This window comes from Eptatretus burgeri, chromosome 9 (assembly GCF_056783735.1).
Source record: "Eptatretus burgeri isolate ZD-2024b chromosome 9, Ebu_testis_v1, whole genome shotgun sequence".
Taxonomy (NCBI): Eukaryota; Metazoa; Chordata; class Myxini; order Myxiniformes; family Myxinidae; genus Eptatretus; species Eptatretus burgeri.
This window is the reverse complement of record NC_140969.1, coordinates 2,390,616-2,411,491: the sequence shown is the minus strand read 5'-3', so window position 1 is coordinate 2,411,491 and position 20,876 is coordinate 2,390,616. Positions and strand designations below refer to the sequence as shown.

At 39.1% G+C, this 20,876-nt stretch overlaps 1 protein-coding gene across 8 annotated transcripts in view; it reads right to left on the bottom strand.

Annotated features, from left to right (window-relative positions):
• Positions 1-20,876, bottom strand: part of LOC147019429 (uncharacterized) — a 112,119-nt gene that overhangs the window by 15,349 nt on the left and 75,894 nt on the right. For 6 of the 8 annotated variants that reach the window (XM_085893892.1, XM_085893893.1, XM_085893897.1 and 3 more), the window contains one exon: positions 202-332. In XM_085893892.1, the coding sequence (XP_085750018.1) occupies positions 202-332 (131 nt within the window). Of the gene's footprint in view, positions 1-201; positions 333-12,055; positions 12,191-18,767; positions 18,860-20,876 lie in introns of those variants that run through there. The other 2 variants (XM_085893898.1, XM_085893899.1) reach the window with 2 other exon arrangements.

The following is a 20,876-nucleotide window of genomic DNA, read 5'->3' as shown; positions in this document are numbered from 1 at the left end:
CAGCCAGGGTTACTATAACAGAGCATACAACAATTGTACTATCTATGTATTATTATAAACAAAATGTCATTCTTCTTCATGTGCACCTGATGTTCATTGTGAGTAGCTCCGAATGGCAATTGTTAATCCCACGTGTTAGCATTTTTACCCACAGGTGTAGATACACCCACGGGTGTATCTTCGATTTTGGGCAGTACCTACCTTTGTTGCAAAAACGTCCCGTCCAGCCTGGCTCACAGTTGCATTGCCATGGCTGCTGGCAGGAGCCATGTACACAGCCAGGGTAGGACGTGCAACGATCACAAAACTCTCCCTCCCATCCTGGTTGGCACCTACACACGGGCACAGACGTGCGCACATGCTCAGCAACTCATCGGTATTCATGAGATTGCAGTTTTCAGTGACATCCTCTCACATGTATTATTCATAATCCTTTCCAGCGAGGAGGACATTGTATGCACGTAAAACACAACAAAACAGCTTAAATTGCAATAACAATAGAATCTCAAGAATTGAACGTCATCGTCAAGTGAAAATTTTCACCAAAGATAATGTCCATTAAGCGGCACATTTGCAACTTGCAGTGAACGTCCCAGTAATTCAGGAGGAGGCACGAGCCACGTTTTGCTCACGAGGAGTTCAAATCAGTTGGTGACGTGTTTCATGGCCATCGTGGAGTAAGAGACCTTTGTGATTGATGTCACGTGCTTTTCGCCACCAATCACAAAACTCTAAATGCTAGATTATGGCGAATATTTCTGCATAAATTACTGGGAAATTCACAAATTGCATAAACGATGCAAAATGGACTTTCATTTCCACGTACAAATGTGAAATGAAAATATTGGTCACGATAACATCTTGGAAATCTCAATTCTTGAAATTTGAGTTCTGTTTTACTTCCAGCAAACATTTCCATCATTTAAAGATTGAAAAACAAAAAAACACTCGATTAACCTGGAATGTGAAAAATAATACCAAATGTCAAATAAGAGGAAGTGTCCAGGAGAAATACAAATCCTAATTAACTTGGAATGTGAAAAATAATACCAAATGTCAAATAAGAGGAAGTGTCCAGGAGAAATACAAATACTAATTAACCTGGAATGTGAAAAATAATACCAAATGTCAAATAAGAGGAAGTGTCCAGGAGAAATACAAATCCTAATTAACTTGGAATGTGAAAAATAATACCAAATGCCAAGTAAGAGGAAGTGTCCAGGAGAAATACAAATACTAATTAACCTGGAATGTGAAAAATAATACCAAATGTCAAATAAGAGGAAGTGTCCAGGAGAAATACAAATCCTAATTAACTTGGAATGTGAAAAATAATACCAAATGCCAAGTAAGAGGAAGTGTCCAGGAGAAATACAAATACTAATTAACCTGGAATGTGAAAAATAATACCAAATGTCAAATAAGAGGAAGTGTCCAGGAGAAATACAAATACTAATTAACTTGGAATGTGAAAAATAATACCAAATGTCAAATAAGAGGAAGTGTCCAGGAGAAATACAAATACTAATTAACCTGGAATGTGAAAAATAATACCAAATGTCAAATAAGAGGAAGTGTCCAGGAGAAATACAAATACTAATTAACTTGGAATGTGAAAAATAATACCAAATGTCAAATAAGAGGAAGTGTCCAGGAGAAATACAAATCCTAATTAACTTGGAATGTGAAAAATAATACCAAATGCCAAGTAAGAGGAAGTGTCCAGGAGAAATACAAATCCTAATTAACTTGGAATGTGAAAAATAATACCAAATGCCAAGTAAGAGGAAGTGTCCAGGAGAAATACAAATAGTAATTAACTTGGAATGTGAAAAATAATACCAAATGTCAAATAAGAGGAAGTGTCCAGGAGAAATACAAATACTAATTAACCTGGAATGTGAAAAATAATACCAAATGTCAAATAAGAGGAAGTATCCAGGAGAAATACAAATCCTAATTAACTTGGAATGTGAAAAATAATACCAAATGCCAAGTAAGAGGAATTGTCCAGGAGAAATACAAATAGTAATTAACTTGGAATGTGAAAAATAATACCAAATGTCAAATAAGAGGAAGTGTCCAGGAGAAATACAAATACTAATTAACTTGGAATGTGAAAAATAATACCAAATGCCAAGTAAGAGGAAGTGTCCAGGAGAAATACAAATCCTAATTAACTTGGAATGTGAAAAATAATACCAAATGCCAAGTAAGAGGAAGTGTCCAGGAGAAATACAAATAGTAATTAACTTGGAATGTGAAAAATAATACCAAATGCCAAGTAAGAGGAAGTGTCCAGGAGAAATACAAATCCTAATTAACTTGGAATGTGAAAAATAATACCAAATGCCAAGTAAGAGGAAGTGTCCAGGAGAAATACAAATACTAATTAACCTGGAATGTGAAAAATAATACCAAATGCCAAATAAGAGGAAGTGTCCAGGAGAAATACAAATACTAATTAACCTGGAATGTGAAAAATAATACCAAATGTCAAATAAGAGGAAGTGTCCAGGAGAAATACAAATACTAATTAACCTGGAATGTGAAAAATAATACCAAATGTCAAATAAGAGGAAGTATCCAGGAGAAATACAAATCCTAATTAACTTGGAATGTGAAAAATAATACCAAATGCCAAGTAAGAGGAAGTGTCCAGGAGAAATACAAATAGTAATTAACTTGGAATGTGAAAAATAATACCAAATGTCAAATAAGAGGAAGTGTCCAGGAGAAATACAAATCCTAATTAACTTGGAATGTGAAAAATAATACCAAATGCCAAGTAAGAGGAAGTGTCCAGGAGAAATACAAATAGTAATTAACTTGGAATGTGAAAAATAATACCAAATGTCAAATAAGAGGAAGTGTCCAGGAGAAATACAAATACTAATTAACTTGGAATGTGAAAAATAATACCAAATGCCAAGTAAGAGGAAGTGTCCAGGAGAAATACAAATAGTAATTAACTTGGAATGTGAAAAATAATACCAAATGCCAAGTAAGAGGAAGTGTCCAAGAGAAATACAAATCCTAATTAACTTGGAATGTGAAAAATAATACCAAATGCCAAGTAAGAGGAAGTGTCCAGGAGAAATACAAATACTAATTAACCTGGAATGTGAAAAATAATACCAAATGCCAAATAAGAGGAAGTGTCCAGGAGAAATACAAATCCTAATTAACTTGGAATGTGAAAAATAATACCAAATGCCAAGTAAGAGGAAGTGTCCAGGAGAAATACAAATACTAATTAACCTGGAATGTGAAAAATAATACCAAATGTCAAATAAGAGGAAGTGTCCAGGAGAAATACAAATCCTAATTAACTTGGAATGTGAAAAATAATACCAAATGCCAAGTAAGAGGAAGTGTCCAGGAGAAATACAAATAGTAATTAACTTGGAATGTGAAAAATAATACCAAATGTCAAATAAGAGGAAGTGTCCAGGAGAAATACAAATACTAATTAACCTGGAATGTGAAAAATAATACCAAATGCCAAGTAAGAGGAAGTGTCCAGGAGAAATACAAATAGTAATTAACCTGGAATGTGAAAAATAATACCAAATGTCAAATAAGAGGAAGTGTCCAGGAGAAATACAAATACTAATTTACTTGGAATGTGAAAAATAATACCAAATGCCAAGTAAGAGGAAGTGTCCAGGAGAAATACAAATACTAATTAACCTGGAATGTGAAAAATAATACCAAATGCCAAGTAAGAGGAAGTGTCCAGGAGAAATACAAATAGTAATTAACTTGGAATGTGAAAAATAATACCAAATGCCAAGTAAGATGAAGTGTCCAGGAGAAATACAAATAGTAATTAACTTGGAATGTGAAAAATAATACCAAATGCCAAATAAGAGGAAGTGTCCAGGAGAAATACAAATACTAATTAACTTGGAATGTGAAAAATAATACCAAATGCCAAGTAAGAGGAAGTGTCCAGGAGAAATACAAATAGTAATTAACTTGGAATGTGAAAAATAATACCAAATGCCAAGTAAGAGGAAGTGTCCAGGAGAAATACAAATCCTAATTAACTTGGAATGTGAAAAATAATACCAAATGCCAAGTAAGAGGAAGTGTCCAGGAGAAATACAAATACTAATTAACCTGGAATGTGAAAAATAATACCAAATGTCAAATAAGAGGAAGTGTCCAGGAGAAATACAAATCCTAATTAACTTGGAATGTGAAAAATAATACCAAATGCCAAGTAAGAGGAAGTGTCCAGGAGAAATACAAATAGTAATTAACTTGGAATGTGAAAAATAATACCAAATGTCAAATAAGAGGAAGTGTCCAGGAGAAATACAAATACTAATTAACCTGGAATGTGAAAAATAATACCAAATGCCAAGTAAGAGGAAGTGTCCAGGAGAAATACAAATACTAATTAACCTGGAATGTGAAAAATAATACCAAATGCCAAGTAAGAGGAAGTGTCCAGGAGAAATACAAATAGTAATTAACCTGGAATGTGAAAAATAATACCAAATGTCAAATAAGAGGAAGTGTCCAGGAGAAATACAAATACTAATTTACTTGGAATGTGAAAAATAATACCAAATGCCAAGTAAGATGAAGTGTCCAGGAGAAATACAAATACTAATTAACCTGGAATGTGAAAAATAATACCAAATGTCAAATAAGAGGAAGTGTCCAGGAGAAATACAAATACTAATTAACCTGGAATGTGAAAAATAATACCAAATGCCAAGTAAGAGGAAGTGTCCAGGAGAAATACAAATAGTAATTAACCTGGAATGTGAAAAATAATACCAAATGCCAAGTAAGAGGAAGTGTCCAGGAGAAATACAAATACTAATTAACCTGGAATGTGAAAAATAATACCAAATGTCAAATAAGAGGAAGTGTCCAGGAGAAATACAAATACTAATTAACCTGGAATGTGAAAAATAATACCAAATGCCAAGTAAGAGGAAGTGTCCAGGAGAAATACAAATACTAATTAACCTGGAATGTGAAAAATAATACCAAATGCCAAGTAAGAGGAAGTGTCCAGGAGAAATACAAATACTAATTAACCTGGAATGTGAAAAATAATACCAAATGCCAAGTAAGAGGAAGTGTCCAGGAGAAATACAAATACTAATTAACCTGGAATGTGAAAAATAATACCAAATGCCAAGTAAGAGGAAGTGTCCAGGAGAAATACAAATACTAATTAACTTGGAATGTGAAAAATAATACCAAATGTCAAATAAGAGGAAGTGTCCAGGAGAAATACAAATACTAATTAACCTGGAATGTGAAAAATAATACCAAATGCCAAGTAAGAGGAAGTGTCCAGGAGAAATACAAATAGTAATTAACTTGGAATGTGAAAAATAATACCAAATGCCAAGTAAGAGGAAGTGTCCAGGAGAAATACAAATACTAATTAACTTGGAATGTGAAAAATAATACCAAATGCCAAGTAAGAGGAAGTGTCCAGGAGAAATACAAATCCTAATTAACTTGGAATGTGAAAAATAATACCAAATGCCAAGTAAGAGGAAGTGTCCAGGAGAAATACAAATAGTAATTAACTTGGAATGTGAAAAATAATACCAAATGCCAAGTAAGAGGAAGTGTCCAGGAGAAATACAAATCCTAATTAACTTGGAATGTGAAAAATAATACCAAATGCCAAGTAAGAGGAAGTGTCCAGGAGAAATACAAATACTAATTAACCTGGAATGTGAAAAATAATACCAAATGCCAAATAAGAGGAAGTGTCCAGGAGAAATACAAATCCTAATTAACTTGGAATGTGAAAAATAATACCAAATGTCAAATAAGAGGAAGTGTCCAGGAGAAATACAAATACTAATTAACCTGGAATGTGAAAAATAATACCAAATGTCAAATAAGAGGAAGTATCCAGGAGAAATACAAATCCTAATTAACTTGGAATGTGAAAAATAATACCAAATGCCAAGTAAGAGGAAGTGTCCAGGAGAAATACAAATAGTAATTAACTTGGAATGTGAAAAATAATACCAAATGTCAAATAAGAGGAAGTGTCCAGGAGAAATACAAATCCTAATTAACTTGGAATGTGAAAAATAATACCAAATGCCAAGTAAGAGGAAGTGTCCAGGAGAAATACAAATAGTAATTAACTTGGAATGTGAAAAATAATACCAAATGTCAAATAAGAGGAAGTGTCCAGGAGAAATACAAATACTAATTAACTTGGAATGTGAAAAATAATACCAAATGCCAAGTAAGAGGAAGTGTCCAGGAGAAATACAAATAGTAATTAACTTGGAATGTGAAAAATAATACCAAATGCCAAGTAAGAGGAAGTGTCCAAGAGAAATACAAATCCTAATTAACTTGGAATGTGAAAAATAATACCAAATGCCAAGTAAGAGGAAGTGTCCAGGAGAAATACAAATACTAATTAACCTGGAATGTGAAAAATAATACCAAATGCCAAATAAGAGGAAGTGTCCAGGAGAAATACAAATCCTAATTAACTTGGAATGTGAAAAATAATACCAAATGCCAAGTAAGAGGAAGTGTCCAGGAGAAATACAAATACTAATTAACCTGGAATGTGAAAAATAATACCAAATGTCAAATAAGAGGAAGTGTCCAGGAGAAATACAAATCCTAATTAACTTGGAATGTGAAAAATAATACCAAATGCCAAGTAAGAGGAAGTGTCCAGGAGAAATACAAATAGTAATTAACTTGGAATGTGAAAAATAATACCAAATGTCAAATAAGAGGAAGTGTCCAGGAGAAATACAAATACTAATTAACCTGGAATGTGAAAAATAATACCAAATGCCAAGTAAGAGGAAGTGTCCAGGAGAAATACAAATAGTAATTAACCTGGAATGTGAAAAATAATACCAAATGTCAAATAAGAGGAAGTGTCCAGGAGAAATACAAATACTAATTTACTTGGAATGTGAAAAATAATACCAAATGCCAAGTAAGAGGAAGTGTCCAGGAGAAATACAAATATTAATTAACCTGGAATGTGAAAAATAATACCAAATGCCAAGTAAGAGGAAGTGTCCAGGAGAAATACAAATAGTAATTAACTTGGAATGTGAAAAATAATACCAAATGCCAAGTAAGATGAAGTGTCCAGGAGAAATACAAATAGTAATTAACTTGGAATGTGAAAAATAATACCAAATGCCAAATAAGAGGAAGTGTCCAGGAGAAATACAAATACTAATTAACTTGGAATGTGAAAAATAATACCAAATGCCAAGTAAGAGGAAGTGTCCAGGAGAAATACAAATAGTAATTAACTTGGAATGTGAAAAATAATACCAAATGCCAAGTAAGAGGAAGTGTCCAGGAGAAATACAAATCCTAATTAACTTGGAATGTGAAAAATAATACCAAATGCCAAGTAAGAGGAAGTGTCCAGGAGAAATACAAATACTAATTAACCTGGAATGTGAAAAATAATACCAAATGTCAAATAAGAGGAAGTGTCCAGGAGAAATACAAATCCTAATTAACTTGGAATGTGAAAAATAATACCAAATGCCAAGTAAGAGGAAGTGTCCAGGAGAAATACAAATAGTAATTAACTTGGAATGTGAAAAATAATACCAAATGTCAAATAAGAGGAAGTGTCCAGGAGAAATACAAATACTAATTAACCTGGAATGTGAAAAATAATACCAAATGCCAAGTAAGAGGAAGTGTCCAGGAGAAATACAAATACTAATTAACCTGGAATGTGAAAAATAATACCAAATGCCAAGTAAGAGGAAGTGTCCAGGAGAAATACAAATAGTAATTAACCTGGAATGTGAAAAATAATACCAAATGTCAAATAAGAGGAAGTGTCCAGGAGAAATACAAATACTAATTTACTTGGAATGTGAAAAATAATACCAAATGCCAAGTAAGATGAAGTGTCCAGGAGAAATACAAATACTAATTAACCTGGAATGTGAAAAATAATACCAAATGTCAAATAAGAGGAAGTGTCCAGGAGAAATACAAATACTAATTAACCTGGAATGTGAAAAATAATACCAAATGCCAAGTAAGAGGAAGTGTCCAGGAGAAATACAAATAGTAATTAACCTGGAATGTGAAAAATAATACCAAATGCCAAGTAAGAGGAAGTGTCCAGGAGAAATACAAATACTAATTAACCTGGAATGTGAAAAATAATACCAAATGTCAAATAAGAGGAAGTGTCCAGGAGAAATACAAATACTAATTAACCTGGAATGTGAAAAATAATACCAAATGCCAAGTAAGAGGAAGTGTCCAGGAGAAATACAAATACTAATTAACCTGGAATGTGAAAAATAATACCAAATGCCAAGTAAGAGGAAGTGTCCAGGAGAAATACAAATACTAATTAACCTGGAATGTGAAAAATAATACCAAATGCCAAGTAAGAGGAAGTGTCCAGGAGAAATACAAATACTAATTAACCTGGAATGTGAAAAATAATACCAAATGCCAAGTAAGAGGAAGTGTCCAGGAGAAATACAAATACTAATTAACTTGGAATGTGAAAAATAATACCAAATGTCAAATAAGAGGAAGTGTCCAGGAGAAATACAAATACTAATTAACCTGGAATGTGAAAAATAATACCAAATGCCAAGTAAGAGGAAGTGTCCAGGAGAAATACAAATACTAATTAACCTGGAATGTGAAAAATAATACCAAATGCCAAGTAAGAGGAAGTGTCCAGGAGAAATACAAATACTAATTAACCTGGAATGTGAAAAATAATACCAAATGTCAAATAAGAGGAAGTGTCCAGGAGAAATACAAATACTAATTAACCTGGAATGTGAAAAATAATACCAAATGCCAAGTAAGAGGAAGTGTCCAGGAGAAATACAAATACTAATTAACCTGGAATGTGAAAAATAATACCAAATGCCAAGTAAGAGGAAGTGTCCAGGAGAAATACAAATACTAATTAACCTGGAATGTGAAAAATAATACCAAATGCCAAGTAAGATGAAGTGTCCAGGAGAAATACAAATACTAATTTACTTGGAATGTGAAAAATAATACCAAATGCCAAGTAAGATGAAGTGTCCAGGAGAAATACAAATACTAATATGGAGGAAAATATCGGAACAAAAATCCTTAAACATACAAAACATATTGCACAACAATGGTTACGAGGAAGAATCCGAGTGAAGATGATTACTTCAGACCAGAGCGGCCTAATTATACTTGTTTATTAACCTCCGCCATCTTCGAATATGGATGGAGGTTACTGTTTTCACCCCTTTCTGTTTGTTTGTTTGTGAACAGTATTACGGAAAACTCCTCGACGGATTTCGACGAAACTTGGTGGGGGGGGGGGTTAGGTATGGTCCAAGGATCATGCCATTAAATTTTGGACTTGGTCCCCCCCCTCCAAAAAAAGGGAAAAATTTTTTTTTGCAATTCTACATGTTTTTAATGATTTCCAACCCCCCCAAAAAAAATTGTTCGAGAAAAAAAAGATTTTGCAACTTTTTTCAACAAAATTACGATTTTTTTTTTGCGTTTCTACATGTTTTAAGTGATTTCCAACCCCCCCCCCAAAAAAAAATGTTGGAGAAAAGAACTATAACTCTGTCAGCACTGTTGACATCATATTTAATGAATAAGATATAAGGTTCACTTGAGTGACCCAGCAGTATTGGCGGCGGAGGTTTTGCACTCTCCCGAGTGCTCCCCCTCTAGTTATTATTATTATATTATCATTATTGTTTAACAGTGAAATTTAATTCATGTTGCAGTGAAATCATAGACAGTACATCACATCTGTGGCAACGACATGTAGATCCGTCAGTGTACATTTTACATGAATTATAAAGACATGTGCCAATGAACAAATCATCGTAGTGTCACATCAGATATCGAGCTAATGCGGACGACCTGAGCCAGGAGTTTGTATAACCCCTGTAAATGACCGAAATGATGTTTAAAGTCACTGAGTTCAAAATTAACTCTTTTCGATCCCCCAAGGATCTTCCAACAGATAAACCAAATTTGGCAGTCGCTCACACACAGGCAGGAAGGCAGGAAAACGTTTCATTACAATTCAAATGTTTATTGAAATATGTATGGTGAGAATGATGGACAAACTGCGAACAAATAAGAGAGAATAAACCAAGTGGTCGACGGACACAAATAGAGAATAAGGAAGATTCAACAGGATTACCTAACATTTCCGCATGATGATGAAGGGAAAGCACAGTCACTTATATACAAGCAAAAAGATAACCCCCGCTAATGGTGCTAACAATCCCAGATTCAACCAGACAAAGGGGATAGCAGGCTTAATGCAGGCACGATCTGGCCAGGATGATCGTGGTCATGAAGGCTGGCTTGGTACAGGGAAAAATGTGGCTCAGGGTGGAAGAGGAGATGACGGCAATGAGGAGGTGACATCCACATCTCTCCAAACAGTCCTCATCGTCAAGAGAGAGAGAGAGAGAGAGAGAGAGAGAGAGAGGGGGGAAGAGGGGGAGAGGGGAGAGGGGGAGAGGGGGAGAGGGGGAGAGGGGAAGAGGGGGAGAGGGGGAGAGGGGAGAGGGGAGAGGGGGAGAGGGGGAGAGGGGGAGAGGGGAGAGGGGGAGAGAGGGAGAGAGGGAGAGAGGGAGAGGGGGAGAGAGGGAGAGAGGGAGGGGAGGGAGAGAGGGAGAGAGGGAGAGAGGGAGAGAGGGAGAGAAGGAGAGAGGGAGAGAGGGAGAGAGAGAGAGAGAGAGAGAGAGAGAGAGAGAGAGAGAGAGAGAGAGAGAGAGAGAGAGAGAGAGAGAGAGAGAGAGAGAGAGAGGGAGAGAGAGAGAGGGAGAGAGGGAGAGAGAGAGAGAGAGAGAGAGAGAGAGAGAGAGAGAGAGAGAGAGAGAGAGAGAGAGAGAGAGAGAGAGAGAGAGAGAGAGAGAGAGAGAGAGAGAGAGAGAGAGAGAGAGAGAGAGAGAGAGAGAGAGAGAGAGAGACCCTTAGTCTCCACCAAGAAGCCAAGTTAACAGCTGCGCACATGGGTGGATACAGCCTTTACCACCTCTGGGACCACCTTTCCAGCCTCCCGCTGTCCATGGTTGGTGCTATCTCTCGGGCCCCCTCTCCTCCCCCACCCACCATGCAGGGCGACCCCTCGTCATCGAGTTCTGCTCTTAACCAGATTGCTACGGGCCACTTCTCCGCCACGGCCTGCTATCTTTGGCCAAGCAGCCCATGGTCCCATGTTCTTCTCAGGTGCATTGTGCTTTCCTGGTGCCTTTTTGTGCTCAAGTCATCCACTTAGCCTCCCCTGCACAGGAGGTTTTGCACAATACACCCTTACCCTGTTCTGCTCTGTTGTTTAGACTTTAGAATCATTGCTTCCTCAGTGACTTACCTCTGACAAATCCCTAATACAGGCATAATCCCACCCGAATACATGGACCAAGTTAAAGTCTTACCACATTCTATCAATGGCCCGCCCCTCATCCCCTTTCCTTTCCATGTAACGATAGTATATATCAGATGTCAATCTAGGTTCACAACTTCATGAGCTACATGCTCGGACGGGAGCACCAAACAGGCTTACATACAACCTAAAATATGACCAGTAAATAGACCATTTGACTCACCGTTCATTCTAATTACCATTGTGATCGTACAATTATTATTACCCCTACTTCCATAATTGGTGGGGGGAAAATATCTCAAAATGTGACCATTTCACAGGAAGCTGGAGTACCCGACCCCACCTTCCCCCACCACCTACACAACTCTCCCCCTGTCAGTTAGACAGATACAATTATGTTGTGGGAGAGGGGAGACGTGCAGTCGGTGAAACCTTGCCCTTGAAAAGCCGTATGAATTGTATCCACACCAAAGGAACACAAGAAGTCATTACTGGCTCACCCATTGAGCCGCCATCCACGCTCACCGGCCATCTCGTTAATTGATCCTTTAACCTGTGAAACTCCTTTTAAGCTAATTTCAAGTGCACCCACCCCGTTACTAGTTCTCTGCATGCCAATGGAATACACATGTCAGGCTGTTTATCGGTAACATTAATAAGTATTCATGTGTTAGTCACATCTTGCACCTGCTTTCCCCGAGTCCATTTCGATGAAAGGACCATGCAAAGCCGAAAATGTCAATATTGGTGTGCAGTCACTCGAAGCCACCATGCGAGCTCGATGTCACATCATGTCACGCCACGCATGCTGGATGTCCGGGGGCGGGTAGCTTGGCGAGAGGGAAGAGTTTTGTTGGCAGGAAATTTAGAAGCAACTTATTTGAGAGCAAATAAAAAACGGAAGGGATGATAAGATAAGATAATGTTAAAATAGCAAAAGGGAAATTAAACCCTTCCGACGTCGAGCAAGTGGGGAGTTACAAAGCAAATGAAACAGGATACAAGGAGAAAAGAACATAGCAGCTGAGATCGGTGACAACGTGCCACGTAGTTGTTTACAGAGGATCTGGTACGAGGTCTATTAAATGAGGTATCAGAAAGGAAGGAATCCCCATGACAGAATATTGCTGCAGGGACCATACATCCTCCCTCCCTCCCTCCTCTTCCTCCTGAGAAGAGGATGCAAAGGTCACGAGGATTTTAATCAACATCAGCACTGGGTAGCACTGTTTCACGATTAAGAAATAACTAATAAGAACTTTTCAAAATGCAAACATGAAATAGCTGAAGTTGCTGACTTCCTCCACTCTCGTAGCCAACGTGTGGCTCTCTACGGAATCCTTTCATCTCAACATTTAAAGGCTGGAGTGCCACCAAAGCAGTGCTCTGGGCCCAGTCCTATTCTTGATCTTCATCAATGATCTCTCTCACTCTCTGGAAAATCCTCTTTACCGATTTGCTGATGACTCAACACTCGGCCGTGACCTCCTTCAGACAGGCAGGCTGCAGCCTCTTCCCTCTCTTCAGACCTTGAAAAATCACAAGATGGTCAAACACTTGGAATATGTCTTTCAATCCTGATAAATCTCACTCTCACTATCTCTCTCTCCAAAAGAACCATCTGGCAAACCTTCCTATTTACTTTCTTCGCAATCCTCTCGAGGAAGTTCGGTCATTCCGACTCCTGGGTCTCACTATCAGCCATGATCTTTCTTGGGTAAACCACATTTCAAAATTGGCCTCCAAAGCTAGCCACCGACTGGACATCCTCCATCGTACCAAGTCCTTCCTTGGCACTCCTGAACTCGCATCCACCTTCATCCACAGTTTGTGGAGTACTGCTCTCCCTTTTGGGCAGGTGCCTCTGCCTCACACTTTGTTCAACTTGATGCCATGGAAACCAAGGCCTTCAATATTATTGGAATCTCTCGCAATGAAGCTGTGTCTATGGGCCTCTAACTTTCCCATTGCAGACAGGTTGGTGGTCTTTCTGTCTTCTACTGCCTCCTTTCTAGTCTTGCACCCTAGTCTCTTTCCTTGCTTTGTCGGTAAAAAGAGATTCCATGGGCTGACCACATCGTTAAGCTGGCCTTTGCTATGACAGAAAATGGAGAGGATGAGAGCCTGCGGCGGCCTCAATTCTGTCCCTGCTCGGTTGGAAATCCAGGGCATGATGGAGGAGTCTCTCTGAGCCATGGATATGGGTCTGGGGTTCGAGATCCTCAGAGCTCTCTGTCTTCGAGCCAAGCCCGTTTGCTTGAGGGTTCGATTCCATGCTTTGTCCACACGAAAATTCACCGAACACCATGTACTATGTCGGTACATGGCACATGGAGTGGTGCGAGGCGAGGATCAGAACGGATCGTCATGCGGGACATTGTGAGAATGTCGAACCGCGTCGAGGAGACTGAAAGTGGCGTCCTACGGATACAGATCGAAGACAAGGACTCAATTGGTCGTGAAGAGGAGGACATGGACCTGGTGCTTGGTAAATGGGAAAATCACTTTGGGAAGTACATCTGCACTGTTTGCTCTCACAGCTTCACCACCGTGGCCACCTTGCAGGTGTACATGGAGAGGCATCGAGCAGCTTCCAATGATAAAAAGTACAAATGCACTGATCGTCCTTCTAGTACGGGTGATAAAAGCACCTTCACAGCACATGCTCATTTTCACATGGGAGAGAAGCCACATACCTGCCAGGTTTGTGGAAAGAGATTCAATTCCTCCATATACAGTTAGAGACATGTGAATTCGCACAGGTGAGTGCCGTTATGCATGTAAGGTGTGCACAAAATCCTTCGGTCATTTGGCCACTCTTCAAAGGCACAAATGCACACAGGAGAGAAACCTCATACTTGCAGTGTGTGTGGTAAGGAATTCCATCAGTCATCAAGCTCTCAGAAACACATGCAAGTTCCTTTCATGAGCTGACCACATAGCAAAGATGGCCTCCAAAGCCAGCCAAGGACTGGACATCCTCCACTGATGAAGGTCTTTCCTTGGAAAGTCAGAGGAATTCACAGTCTCCAAGACCTTTATCTGCAGCTCAGTAGAATAATGCTCTCCACTATGAACTGGTGCCCCACCATCACATCTGTCTCCTGGATTCTGTGGAATAGAAATCTCTCAAAATTATTGGAATTGCCCATGACTAGTGCATGCCCGTAAGTGTGTGGCCGTATGTGCGTGGCCGTACATGCAAAAAATAAAAATAAAAACTTTCAAACTGCGCGCCAGAAACAACAACCACACAGGCCGTTCCTTCGCTCTCGCGTGCCCGTACTTGCGTGGCCGTACGTGCGTGGCCGTACGTGCAAAAAAAAACAAACTTTCAAACAACTACACAACCCGTTCCTTCGCTCTCGCATGCCCGTACGTGCAAAAAAAAAAAAAACTTTCAAACCGCGTGCCAGATACAACAACCACACAGGCCGTTCCTTCGCTCTCACGTGCCCGTACTTGCGTGGCCGTACGTGCGTGGCCGTACGTGAAAAAAAAAAAACTTTCAAACAACTACACAACCCGTTCCTTCGCTCTCGCATGCCCGTACGTGCAAAAAAAAAAAACTTTCAAACCGCGTGCCAGATACAACAACCACACAGGCCGTTCCTTCGCTCTCGCGTGCCCGTACTTGCGTGGCCATACGTGCGTGGCCGTACGTGCAAAAAAAAAAAAACTTTCAAACCGCGTGCCAGATAGAACAACCACACAGGCCGTTCCTTCGCTCTCGCGTGCCCGTACGTGCGTGGCCGTACGTGAAAAAAAAAACAAACTTTCAAACAACTACACAACCCGTTCCTTCGCTCTCGCATGCCCGTACGTGCAAAAAAAAAAAAACTTTCAAACCGCGTGCCAGATACAACAACCACACAGGCCGTTCCTTCGCTCTCGCGTGCCCGTACGTGCGTGGCTGTACGTGAAAAAAAAAAAACTTTCAAACAACTACACAACCCGTTCCTTCGCTCTCGCATGCCCGTACGTGCAAAAAAAAAAAAACTTTCAAACCGCGTGCCAGATACAACAACCACACAGGCCGTTCCTTCGCTCTCGCGTGCCCGTACTTGCGTGGCCGTACGTGCGTGGCCGTACGTGAAAAAAAAAAAACTTTCAAACAACTACACAACCCGTTCCTTCGCTCTCGCATGCCCGTACGTGCAAAAAAAAAAAAACTTTCAAACCGCGTGCCAGATACAACAACCACACAGGCCGTTCCTTCGCTCTCATAAACGATAATTGGATTGGGGCATTGTGTTTATCTATAAATGCGCATAAGAAATCGAGAAATTATTAGAATACAGTAAGTCCTCACTATCCAGAAGTTTGCATATCGCAGTTACGATTATTCGCAATTTAGTTTTAAAGGCCAATTATTCAATTAGCGCCAATGTATTTTGCCTTTTCGCAATGTCATCGCAAGGAGAAACACAAAGAGAAGAGAAGAGAAAAAGAAAAAAAAGAAAAAAAACCCCAAAAAAACAACAAAAAAAAATTCAAACAACTACACAGGCCGTTCCTTCGCTCTCGTAAACGACGACTGGATTGGCACATTGTGTTTATCTAAGCAAAGCCGAGAAGCGAACGTAGAATTCTTACATTCGCTTCTGACTTTGCCTATTACGTGTTCACAGCTGTATACTTGCCAACTGTACCGTGGTACATGTAAGCGCCGCACAGCTGATGATTTTGACGCAATTTCCGGTTTCTTCGGCCTGGATTCGGGATCAGCAATCAAATAATGTAAATCACGATTAAAAAATATTTTTTGATGATGCGGGAGATATCTTTATTAAAATTAACTTTGGGAAAAAAATAATTGAATAAATAAACAATCACTTCTGGTCAAGAATAAAAGAAAATATAACTTCCGGAGAGTTTCAAAATCACTCCCGGTAATGTTAAATACAAAACAAACACTTCCTGTCATGAAAAAAAATCACTTTCGGAAGAATAAAATTTACTTTGGGAAAAAAAATTATTGAATAAATAAATAAACACTTCCGGTCTGATCTCCCACCATGCATCATTCCCCATGACAAAAACCGGAAACAAAAAAAAAAACAGAAACAAAACAAAAACGGAAGCAAAATGGTCATAGCCAACGACACGGATTCACAATTGGCAGGGTATTGTGTTGTTTTTGTTGTTTCCTATTCTCTCATGTGCACGCGTTAAGTAATATTCACAAGAAAGAAATAAAACCCGATCGTGTTTATACACCGCACAGCGTTTAACAACAACCGGAAGCAAAAAGTCAGAGCGAACGACACGGATTCCAAATAGCCAGGGCTATTGTGTTGTTGTTGTTTCCTATTGTCTCACGTGCACGCGTTAAGTATTAAGCTCACTTCGTTCGCTATAAATGCGCATAAGAAATCGAGAAATTATTAGAACTAGTACGTGCCCGTAAAAAAAAAAAATAATAATAATAATAATAATAATAATAAGAAAATAAATAAACCACACAGGCCGTTTCTTCGCTCTCACGTGCCCGTACGTGCGTGACCCGGAAGTTCGATATTATTCGCAGTTATGATTATTCGCAATTTATTTTTAATACCCAATTATTCAATTAGCGCCAACGTATTTTACCTTTTCGCAATGTCGTGGCAAGGAAAAACAAAAAGAGAAGAGAAGAGAGAGAAAAAATTTACTTCCTGGTTCGGAGCATACCAACACTCTGTTCCCGAAATTTATACACCGTCTAATATGAAAACGATCATAACTTGGGCCATTGTGTTGATCTATAAATGCACATAAGAAATCGAGAAATTATTGGAATACACGAAGTCATCACTCTCCGGAAGCCCGTACGTTGTAACCCGTAATGGGGAACGTGGCTGTGCTTCCCTTCCCCATCGGCCACGCCCACGCAGCAATGTGTCTTCCCATTGGTTTGGTAAATAAATGGCCATAACTTGGGAAGCACTTGTCAGATTAATATCAAACCTTGAAAAGGCACATCCTCAGGTCCCCAGCAATATATCTGGCAAGTTTCAATTATATCGGACCAGAGGTTGTCAAGAAAGAGCGGTCACACACAGACACACACACAGAGATTGCTGGAATTATAGATATATGAGGCCGTAGCACTGGGTCTGTTGCTTTCCAGTCGCCGTCATGTCAGTGGTGTCTCTGTTTTCTGCAGTCCATTTTCCCTTATTTGTCCCTCTTGCTCTCTCAGTCCTCTGACCTTTCCCATCAACACTCAGGATGCACCAGAACCCCCTCCTGGTTAGACTTACAAAATCCAGACTGTCTGCACACCTCAACTCTTTTATTCCTTACTTCTCTCATCTATGGAACCATATTCCAGAGGTTGTTCTTTCCCACTCTTTCTTCTAAGGCTTCAAGCAAGCAGTCAGTGCACTGCCATCTCTTGTCAAATCCAATTCTGACATATATTTATTACCCCAATTCCAAAAACCTTTCCAAGCATTTTCTTGGCTTAGTGGGGAGAGTGGCTGGCTTGGGATCTTAGGGTCCTCAGTTCAAGCCCCATTGGCTACTGAATTAACATGAGTTGGGGTTGATTCAGCCTATTCATCCTTCTGAGGTTGGTGAAATGAGTACCAGTGTTACTGGTGGGGGGACACAGCATCAGTGGTATAGTCATGCCCCAACAAAATGATAACGACCTGGCAGCCAAGCTGCCATTTCGAAGAAGAAGAAAAACCTTTCTGAACCCAACCATCTTTCTTGCTGGTTTCAGTGTTTCGTCCTCTCTACCCTCTCCTCTTTTCCTCTTTTCCTGTTTGCTCATTCCCTTGATATGCGAACAGCTCGGTTTGTCCCACTGTCAGTTCCATCTTACTCTTCTGTAAGCCTTGCTCCTGTCATGAAGATTTAAAAAATGCACCAACATTAAAAAAAACTTCTCGCCTCAACAAACATTACACAGTCAGAACCCACAAACAGCATGTTCTGTATCAAATCTTTGGCATGCAAGAGTTAACCTCACACGGTACCAACACACCACCTGAACAGACATGCAAATGATTTGTGACACACAGATAGATCATCACCTGAGGATAAGTTTGTTCCATTTTGTTTGCTTCAAACTCAGTAGAGTACTTACTCCTATTTGTTTGTTGGTTGTGCCTTTTGGATGAAAAACTAGAGTTCATAGAACACCGTATCCCACATAGTGTTCTCCGATATATCAAGGGTCATTGAAATAATTCCTGAAGTTTAGGGCTACTGAAGCAGTGTTATATACACACACCATCCTTATACACCACCTTATTTAACGTGTCCAAGTACTGCAAACAGAAGGGTTTTGAAAGTGCAAAGAAGGTGATTTGTGTTTAACAGTGTTCTAGTATATAATTCAATTTAAATGAAATAAATATTGTAAAAGTCGAATAAATAAATAAATTCCATAATTTACCCTCGTTGACGCAGTGTCGATGACATGACACCACCCGATCGAACACGTTACATCAGTTATCCGTGCCTGTTGTATGTGTCCCTTATGACGTCCTGTAAAAACAGTGCGTTTCCTGTTTGGAATTATTTTCAATTTTGTTTGATTGTCAGACATATGTTAAAAATATTATCTCGTTTCTCTCTGTGCCGTGTGAGATTGGGATGAATTCTGAAGCAAAGTTATGTTAAATGTCAGGTTTGTTTTCCTATTCATGTTCAAAATATAACTTTCAATTCACATCAGTTGTTCCTCGATCAAAATTGACATTCACAGACAGATTGACGGATGGACATGAACCAATTGCTTAACCCCACTTTTTGCTTTGTCTGTACAATATATATATATATATATATATATATGTATATATATATATATATATATATATATATATATATATATAATTTTTTTTAACGCAGAAAAGGAGAGGGGGGTTCAAAGCTAGACTATGGATAAAAAAAAAAATCAATCAACCAACATGGGCTGTGTGTTTTGATGAGGTTAGATTTCCATTTAACAGGAGCATGTCAGAGTGTCATTTTGTTCCATGTAATTTATAGACAGCATAGTCAGGGTAATATTGTATGTGTAAACACCTCTTGTTTTTGGGCAGGGACAGGTGAGGAACACCCATCACAAAAGGCACACGTACCACACGTGTTACGGTCTGTCTGGCCAGTGTGTGAGCCAGTCATGGCGACGTGATGCGCTGTATGGCCCGGAAGCAGGCAATGGATTTCATTTTACTGGGGTCGCCCCACAGGCGGGCCGACCAGGATGATGACTCCTCCCAGGAGGAGGAGAGGAGAGAACAGTACTCCGGAGCTCTTCATGTGCAGGATGACTGAAAGGGTGAAGAGGAAGCGCCGACAGAGAGGGTCGTGAGGGCTGGTTCAGGGTTCACGTCCCGAGGTGCTCACGTTGCTGCTGCTTCTCAAGGCTGCCTTGTCTCATTTCTGACTCACTTTGGCTTCTTGCTCCTGTGCCACCTGCAGGGAGTCCTGCATCTACACCACTCATAGTCAAAGGAAAGTTCACGAACGTAATTTTAATGTTGGTATAAATGTGATCTGTGGCGCCGAGTGTGGGTTAGGTTTTTTTTTTTTTTAACTTCCATGTATACAAGTTTGCCATGTGTGTCCCCATTTCCCTCTTTGTGTCTTTTGATTTGCATGGTTTGTCTGAACTGCTCGTCTCGTCTACCTTTTCCCCCATATTCATTGTAAATAAACCTTAAAAAGGTAATAAACATGTTAATCCATCTATTTTGGCTCATTTGGGTGACCTTGGGAATGGTAAAGTGGAGAATAACTAAGCGCAGTCGTGGGTTAGAAACCAATCAGCCATTTCCTGGGATAAAGGATCCCGATGCTGAGGCATATCACATTCGTGAGCCTCAGATGTGACAATTGTTATTAGCAGGGTATGCTTACATATTGTGCAAGCATACTAACCGTGCTTCCCCATTGTCTCGGGTCGCTCACCTGTATTTTTTTCATTTGTTTTTTCCATTTATTTACCTTTTCTTTTATGGATTTTGTCTGACGATTCTGTGATTTCTTCCAGGGTACCATCTTCGATGTCCATCGGCACTCAAAATTTCAGATTTCTACGTCACCCGGAACGTACCGATCCTCAATATCAGTCAGTGAGTCAGTGAGTTTATGGTGGTGGGCTTGGGATTCTAGGATCCTGAGTTCAAATCCCATTTGGCTGTTGAATTAATACCAGGTGGGGTTGAATCGGCCTGTCATCCTTCTTCGGTCGGCAAAATGAGTACCAGCTTGCTGGGATGATTGAGCCATTCGACTATCCCGCATCAGAGTGGTGACCCGTCCAGGATTTGCCCAATAGCCCAGGAGACTGCTTCGGCAGCACCAACGCTCTGTATGGAGTATGGTCTCAATGGATCGATGGTCAGTGGTTCGAAAAAGTTTATATATATATATATATATACATATATATATATATATATATATATATATATATATATATATATATATATATATATCTATATATTATGTAATATACACTTGTATAATATTGGGGGCGTGCCTCATATTTTCTCTCTTT